This window comes from Glycine max, chromosome 16 (genome assembly GCF_000004515.6).
Source record: "Glycine max cultivar Williams 82 chromosome 16, Glycine_max_v4.0, whole genome shotgun sequence".
In the NCBI taxonomy this organism is placed as follows: Eukaryota; Viridiplantae; Streptophyta; class Magnoliopsida; order Fabales; family Fabaceae; genus Glycine; species Glycine max.
The window spans coordinates 4212461-4220796 of NC_038252.2; the positions used below are offsets into that span (position 1 = coordinate 4212461).

General features: G+C 34.8%; 1 protein-coding gene across 1 annotated transcript; it reads right to left on the bottom strand.

The window, feature by feature from the left end:
* Positions 1-616: 616 nt before the first annotated feature.
* On the bottom strand, positions 617-8066 carry LOC100789257 (acetyl-coenzyme A synthetase, chloroplastic/glyoxysomal). Its single transcript, XM_014769085.3, has 17 exons — positions 7696-8066; positions 7340-7483; positions 7050-7205; positions 6771-6893; positions 6466-6634; positions 4936-5018; positions 4500-4601; positions 4311-4399; positions 4118-4208; positions 3400-3513; positions 2649-2804; positions 2313-2381; positions 2024-2199; positions 1808-1864; positions 1561-1651; positions 1276-1374; positions 617-1128 (listed from the first exon to the last, which is right to left on the bottom strand). Exons 1-17 carry the CDS (start codon positions 8047-8049, stop codon positions 943-945), a joined length of 2259 nt encoding a protein of 752 aa, XP_014624571.1. The 5' UTR covers positions 8050-8066; the 3' UTR covers positions 617-942.
* Positions 8067-8336: the final 270 nt, after the last annotated feature.

Sequence of the window (8336 nt, forward strand, 5' to 3'; positions counted from 1 at the left end):
GCTTAAATTGCACAGACACTTCCGCTAAATTAAACAGAGCTCTATTAACAGAGAGATTTGAGTATATAATTTTTCAAGAGACTAACTTAAATCTACCTTTTTTTTCTTTATGTTTAGATAGGGGCAAAGGCACTATTGTATGTTGCAATTTGCAAATCACACACTGCAAAGGAAAAATAAAATAATGGCATAACTTGGATAACAAGACTTCCTGGTAAACTATAGGTGATCTTATTTCACTAATAAAATATTGGCATAGCTTGGAAAACATCACTTCTTGGTAACTGTATACCATGTGATCTCATCCCACTAATAAAATATTGGCATAGTTTGGAAAACAAGGCTTCTTGTATACCTCGTGATCTCACTAATAATTTTTTCTTACCAAGAAAAAAATAATGCATAGTAAGTTTGTGGCAAGAGAAAAAAAAATTGCATGTTGGAACTGTGAAAAAGAAATAGAGAGAAGACAATAATAAGAGATATGGATGATTTATTTATTATTCATCACATGCACTAAGATTCCATAAAAATACAGATGTACAAGGCAAAATTTGCCCTGTCACTTCTCATTGGTTAATATACTTTTAAGAAGAGATGGAAGATTGATTTATTATTTATCACATGAACTAAGATTCCCATAAAAATTACAGATACACAAGGCAAAATTTGTCCTCGTTTCTCATGGGCTAATATACCTTTACAAGGAATACTAACAACACTTTCTCTAACATACTCTTTCTTATTCACTCTCTACTATTGATTAAAATTTATAAGAAACTACAAGATCACGAATACGGATCATTAAATAAGTAGTGATGATCCATAAATTATTGCAATTTCCAATAAACTTTAACTAATAATGAAAAGTGTGTTAAAAAAAGTATGCTAGAGTATGTTACTAGCATTTCTCATACCTATAATAATACAAAGTTTGGGGCTTCAAGAATCTGCAAGTTCTATAAGTTGATTGACCACATTTGGATCTGAAAGGGTACTTGTATCTCCAAGTTCATCCAGCTGCCGGGAAGCAATTTTTCTCAGAATTCTTCGCATTATCTTTCCACTCCTTGTTTTTGGAAGGCCAGGTGCCCAATGAATTTTGTCAGGCGCTGCAAAGGCTCCTATCTGAAATGTTAAAGAAAAGAACATGAAAATTAATTTATAAATAAAGTTAGGAAACAAAATAAAAATAGATCAACAAAGTAATCATCCTGAGAGTTTATCAAGGCACAGTAGTTCCTTGTTGTTGGCTTTGAAGTTTGAAGTACAGACCTGCTTTCGAACTGTGAGTACAAGGTCCTTCCGCAGTTCTTCACTGTAAGGAACACCATCCACAACTGTAACAAATGCATAGATGCCCTGTCCTTTGACCTACAGTAGTAATGGTAGTTGATTCAGATACAGGTAGCAATCATTTTGCGATGCTAGTAATGGTAGTTGATCCAAATACAGGCAGCAATCATTTAGCGATGCTATACAGAAACTGTACTTAATTTCTTTCATACAATAACAACATACTTATGATTCTCACGTAGAGAGAATAGTATACAGTCATACCTCATGCTCCACACCAACCACAGCAGCCTCTGCACATTGCGGATGTGAAACTAAAGCTGATTCCACTTCTGCTGTGCCAATTCGATGCCCACTGCATATAACAGGAACTATATCAGACTTGAACATCAAATAGAATAGAACTGCATGGAACACATTCATGTTTAAATGCTTAGATATATAAAGTATAAAGCAAGAAATTATAAGATCAAGGAATTATCAAAAAGAGCATTAGAAATTTAAAGAATACCTAACATTGATAACATCATCAACTCTTCCAGTGAGCCAATGGTATCCATCTTTATCCCTAAAACAAAGTTGAATGAGTATATTATAATTATCCCACACTGTTTCATGTTCTGGTGTTTCCTGTTTTAGGTAAAACTACAGAAATGTAATTCCCTAAGGTTAAACTAAAATACAAAGATCATTATGTATGAGCATCTAATGTTAGTAAAATACTAACCTGCTGCAACCATCACCACTGAAATAGTATCCGGAAAATGGCTTGAAATATGTTGTTTCATATCTTTCATGATCACCATACAGAGTTCTGAATGCCCCGGGCCATGATTTCTTCACACACAAATATCCATTGCACTCTCCTTCTATTTCAACACCTTTCTCATCCACAATGACTGGCTACAATTACAAATTAATTAGTCAGTGATGAAGGCAAAGTGAAATAGTGACATAGAGGTAAAAACAAATTTATATTAAATTATAAAATGAACATATAAGGTCGGCATAAAAACCTGAACTCCAAAGAAAGGGAGAGTTGCAGAACCAGGTTTCTGGGGCCAAGCACCTGGTAGTGGAGTTATCTGCAAGCAAAAAAAAAAAATTGAACCAAAGACAGAAATGCACAAACATGATAAGCTTCTCTCTCTCTCATATGTGTGTGTATATGGTGAGGAGATTGAGCCTAAGACTACTATACAAAACAAACACTCCATTACCACTTGAGCTGTGCACATGTGGTACACAACAGATTAAATGTGACTAATGGAATGAAGCTATCTAACATGTTCAGTTCTAGCCACTAGAACCAAACCAAATTTAATACAGATAATCATTGGAAGCTACAATACCATGAAGCCACCCGTTTCTGTTTGCCACCAAGTGTCAGAGATAGGGCACCTTGAATCTCCAACTACATTGTAAAACCACCTCCATGCACTTGGATTTATGGGCTCGCCTACACTTCCTAGGACTCGTAAAGATTTCCTTGAGTAGCGAGTAACAAACTGCACGAATTACAATGATTTGAATGAACAATAATTAAATTAAGAATAAATGGAACTCTACAATCTTGCATCAGAAAGTTCCCTTGCTCTATCACTACGTTCAGATATTCCTGTTGGAACTTTATTCAAAATGTCAATATAGAGTACAAGTTATATTCCTATATGATGTGCAAAGATATTATCAATTTTACATGAGGATGCATTTAAGCTTCTTTTGGTTAAAGATTTATAATAAATTATCCGAATAATTAATGGCCTATTTGGTTTGAGAAAACATTTTTTGTTTTCATTTCCTGTTTTCATGAATAACAAAAAAATATCATACTGTTTTCATTTTGTTTTTGTTCTATAAGATTTGTATAGGAGACAGTGTAAACAATATGTTCTCAATATAATAAGAGTTCACTTCTTTGAAAATTGGAGCAATATTAAATTCTCCAATCTTCAAACTGAGACTAATTTGTGATATGATTAATGACCAGATGAAAGCCAAAGGAGATGAGGCATGCTGGCTTGTGTGTGTACACAGAAGCATTTATTCAAAGTCAAACGATTTTTCATAGAGATACTAAAACATGTTATAGATGTATCTTACCGTGTCACCATCACGCATGAGGGACCGCACCAATGTAGGAGCAGTGTAGAATATTGTCACCTTATATTTGTCAACAATGTCCCAACATCTCCCAGCATCAGGATAATTAGGAGCCTGCATTCATCTTGATATCAGATTTGAAGTAAAGTATTTCTTAGCAATTCCTTGACTCTCATAATTTTCTATCTATGAACTCAATGAACCAATATTATGATGTTGCTGGAAATCAAGGTACCTTTATTTATAAACCACGTACATAAACTTTTGTTAAAATATGTAGCCGAGACAATTTGTGTATCTCTAAAGCTCAGTATGAGGGAATCAAAATAACCATGTATGTAACCACTGCCTAGGCAACCAACTGATCAGGCAATTAATAATTGACCTCTTCTTAATGAGGGCCTTAAACTTCTTTCCATCAACTATTAATACATGAAGTATATCACTTTAAAAAGCATTTTAGCAGTTAATTTTTTTTTTGGCTGCTCAGTAAATATTCTATGAGCTCAAAAAAAAAATCTCAAATCATTCTTCTTCTCACATGGTCAAATCAGCTTTTAGAATCACTAAATTGTAGAAAACTAGAAATATGAACTTATGGTTGAATTTGTCTTTTTGGTTCCACTAATAACATGTCAATTGGATTCATTTTCACTAGCTCTTCCATGCATTATGCATATAAATGATGATCACAATGTTTCAAGTTCAAATTTATTACCCCTTCATACACGATGACAGATGCACCATTGAGCATGGGTCCATAAGTGACATAGCTGTGCCCAGTAATCCAACCACAATCAGCAGTACACCTGTAAGTAATCAGGGTATAAAAAAGTTAAATAATAGTGAACCAATTTTCATCAAGAACATGTCAAAGATAAAAAAGATAGAAGATAAACTTTCAAGCATACCAGTAGATGTCATGCGGCTTGTAGTCAAATGCATACTTGAATGTTGTTGCAGTGTACACCATGTAACCACCAGTTGTATGGAGGACACCCTTTTAGGAACATTTATATTAGAAAAGCAGCAGCCTCAAATAAAGAAAGGAAGAAAAAGGAAACATCAATCAAAGTACAGCAGTAACAGCACACAGATACCTTTGGTTTTCCTGTACTCCCACTTGTATAGAGTAGAAAAAGTGGATCCTCTGCATCAACCCACTCCACTGGACAAGTAGTTGGATATTGATGAATGACATCCTACAAAAAGAGTAACATGATAGCAAAAAAAGGTTTAAAGAAGTGTAGAATTTTATCATAATTATAGGTAACCATGAACATTATAAACATATTTAGCACCACTAGACAGATTCAAGATTCACAGCAAACCTTATTTATCATCAGACACAAACAAAATCTGTTTCAAATAACTGAAGAAATTCAGACTGAAACAATTATGTAACTAATTCTTATTCATGGCACGTAAACATTTTGCAGAGTACAGAAAATAAATAGAATTCATGATTCTACACTTAGCTTAACCATGTGAGATTATATATTAAATGCAATGGGGTGAAAACTTTTATATACCAACCTGCCACCATATATCACGCCCTTCCTTCCATTTGGTATCTACCCTCTTCATTGCTAATGGGTTTTCATAAACTAGGCATTTATCTGTTAAGACAGGGAAAAGAAACAAAATAAATATATCAGAGAAGATAATAAAGGGAACACAATAAATTAGACATTAAATTAGATGTAGCATGTACATCTTCACAAACACTAAAGGTAATTCTATTGCTCAGTTCAGTTGTAAATGTCTGTTACAGAGTAAAACAGGTCAAATGGGGACGACAACACTAATAGGTACCAGACATAAATGTGCAGGAAAAGGTGAGTTAACTGTTTTTGTATTGATAATGGATCTGAACCAAATGAATTCAGATCCTGTGTTTAGAGAGTTGCATACAATAAAGAAGAAAATCCCTAGGCAATTTGAGAGGCTCAGACTCTCCCAAGTTCTAACCAAAAATCCCTACCCCCTCTCTCCACTCCTAACTTCCTATGTATATACCTTTCCTCCCTGTTGTTCATGCGCCTTCCATCTCTCCTCCCTGGACCTGATCCAATGTGCTGACCCTTTTACTCTTTCCTATTACCCTTTTTTCTCATATACCTAAGCAATTTCAGACCTTAGGATCTCATCCACAACCATCAATGGAGAAGTTTTATAACATCTGAGTCTACTCTATTAGTCAATATCAATATTACTGAAGTCAGTTTGGATTAATGATTGTAAAAGAAATTACAAATTGTCACTGATTTATGAGTGCTAGATTTTCCTCTTATGGCATTCTCAAACTATCCAACAAACTTAATGATGTAGAGGAAAGCCTACTCCAAAAACCCAGGCTGCTAAGAGGGGAGAGCATCTACTTTAATTATTATTTGTGTCTCACGCCTAGCTGATATGGGACTTGCTCCTATGTCACATACTTAATATCTCACAAAATATAAGAAAAATGCAAGAGACATGAACAACACCCTCAAGGTTATGAAGGTTACTAACAAACAAAAAAAAAAACTGGGTAAAGTATGTTTTTGGTCCCTCTAAAGTTTGTCAAATTCGGTTTTAGTTCTCCAAAAGTTTTTTGTATTTTCGTCCCTCTAATTTGGAAATACTTCATTTTTGGTCCTTAAAGTGGTCATAATTAACATTTAAAGGCTGCTATAAACCACCAGAAAATACACTTTAAGGACCAAAAATGGAGTATTTCCAACTAAGGGGAACAAATATAGAACAAAAATTTAGAGGACTAAAACCGAATTTAAAGGAACCAAAAACATACTTTACCCAAAAGAAAAGTCAAGATACAGTACTCATTTTATTTGAAGGGTTTGACCTATCTAGTATCTACATGCTAGTAAGCTCCAGTTTTGTCACCTATCATAAACTTTGTAGTGGTACATGATAGTTGATATATTGATCTCTCTGTCTCCCTCTCAGTGTTTGTGTATGTATGCACTTATGTTTGACTTTTAATCAGCAAACCATAATTGCACAATATTTATTGAAGAGATTATATCACTCAAACTTTAGACAAATCAATGGTATTCCCACCTATAGAAACCCCATTTTGGGATGAATCATTGATTGCAGCATCAACAATATCTTTCAGATAGATAGGCTTAGAGCCCCTTTTAACAGCATTGCAAGTAATTACAACTTTTGGTTTACAATCAATGATTCTCTGGGAAAGAGCTTCTGCAGAAAAACCAGCAAATACAACCTAAACAAAAAAAAAAAGAAAAAAGAAAAAACTAACAGTGTTAACTCAAAAGGCAAGTGAAATATATCAAGCAATTTTGACATGACTAAACAAGAAATGGTGGCAAGGAAAATAATTTTAGGTTCTTGAGTGATACCGAATGAACAGCACCAATCCGGGCACAGGCAAGCATTGCGATGGGAAGCTCCATAAGCATGGGCAAATAAATAATTACAGCATCTCCCTTCTTCACGCCAATATCTTTAAGGTAGTTTGCAAGCTGAAACAAGAAAAAAATTCAATCATCCTGCCAATCTCCATTGTGTTTTCACGCGCGAGAAAAACAAAACATATTAGTGCACCCAAACTTGAGAAACTTCATATTGAATATCCACTTTATATTGCATGCAGACAGAGAGGAAAGTCAGAAACTAACCTGGCAAACTTGCTGGAGAAGCTGAGTGTATGTCAAAGTACCATCCAAACCAGGCTCATTGCCTTCCCAGTAAACGGCGACCTTGTCACCAAGTCCAGCTTCAACATTTCTATCCAAGCAATTATAACAGATGTTGGTGATGCCACCCTTGAACCACTAAAGCAATGCAACAACAAATGAACACAGACACACAAGGTCAACCACACTCAGTCTCTGAACAAACACTATCAGAAGGAAAACAAAAATAAAAAAGCGAGATCCAAATGGGACAGTGAAAACAAATCAATTACCTCAATCTTTATATTCCCTTTCCTTACATCAAAATTTTCATCACACACTTTGTCACCCCATCTCTGTTTCCAATAGAACTCTGAGGCAATCTCAGACCAGAATCCAGCAGGGTCCTCAATCGATCTCTTATACATCTTCAGATACTGATAGATCACAAATCATACGCACACATCACTAAAAGATTAAAAAAAAAAGAATTACAGAATCTCGTACAAAGACTGGAACCCAGAAAGAAAAAAACAATTTTTTTCTTCATATATGTTAACAAGTCAAAATCATCGAACCCCAGAAAGCATTCATGAAGCTGCGATCAAATTCAAAACTTCAACACCGATCAATGTAAATACTCTGAAACCTGTTCTGGGGACTGAACATTGGCTTGGCCAGCAAAGTCCTCACTTGGAAGAACGAAATCATCCTCTTCAGTGGCGAGAGATTCACCAAGTATCACAGCGTTCAGGTGCGAAATGTGGCCAGCACCTGATGGAAGAAGCTTCATTGATTCCACATGGCGCAGGAAATTGTTGGTCCTGAGATTAGAGGCCATGATAATGGAGTTTTTCCTCTTCCTTCTCCTCTTGCAGTTCCAAAACAGAGAGGTGGAAGAACAAGGCTTGTTCAGAGTGGGATCGAACGCAATTGGGTGAAGAGGGTCACAGGGTACTCCACCCAGGTGAACAGAGACTGAGTTATGGGACAGAGGAATCATCTTGACATAGTTGTAAACATGTATATAAAAATTTTAATTAATAAAACAAATCCTGAACAGACGCATAATAGAAAAATAATAATATATTTTTATTTTTGGGACATGGAATTTAAGTGTTTTTTATGCATAAATGGAATTTTTTTTATACTAGAGAATTCAAGAGGTGTTAAAAATTTACAACAAGCTACGTATCATATTTAGTCAATTCAACTAGATATTTTCACAAAAAATCAACTTGGTTAGAAGGAAACATATTTCTAATAAATATTAATTATTAATAAAATTGA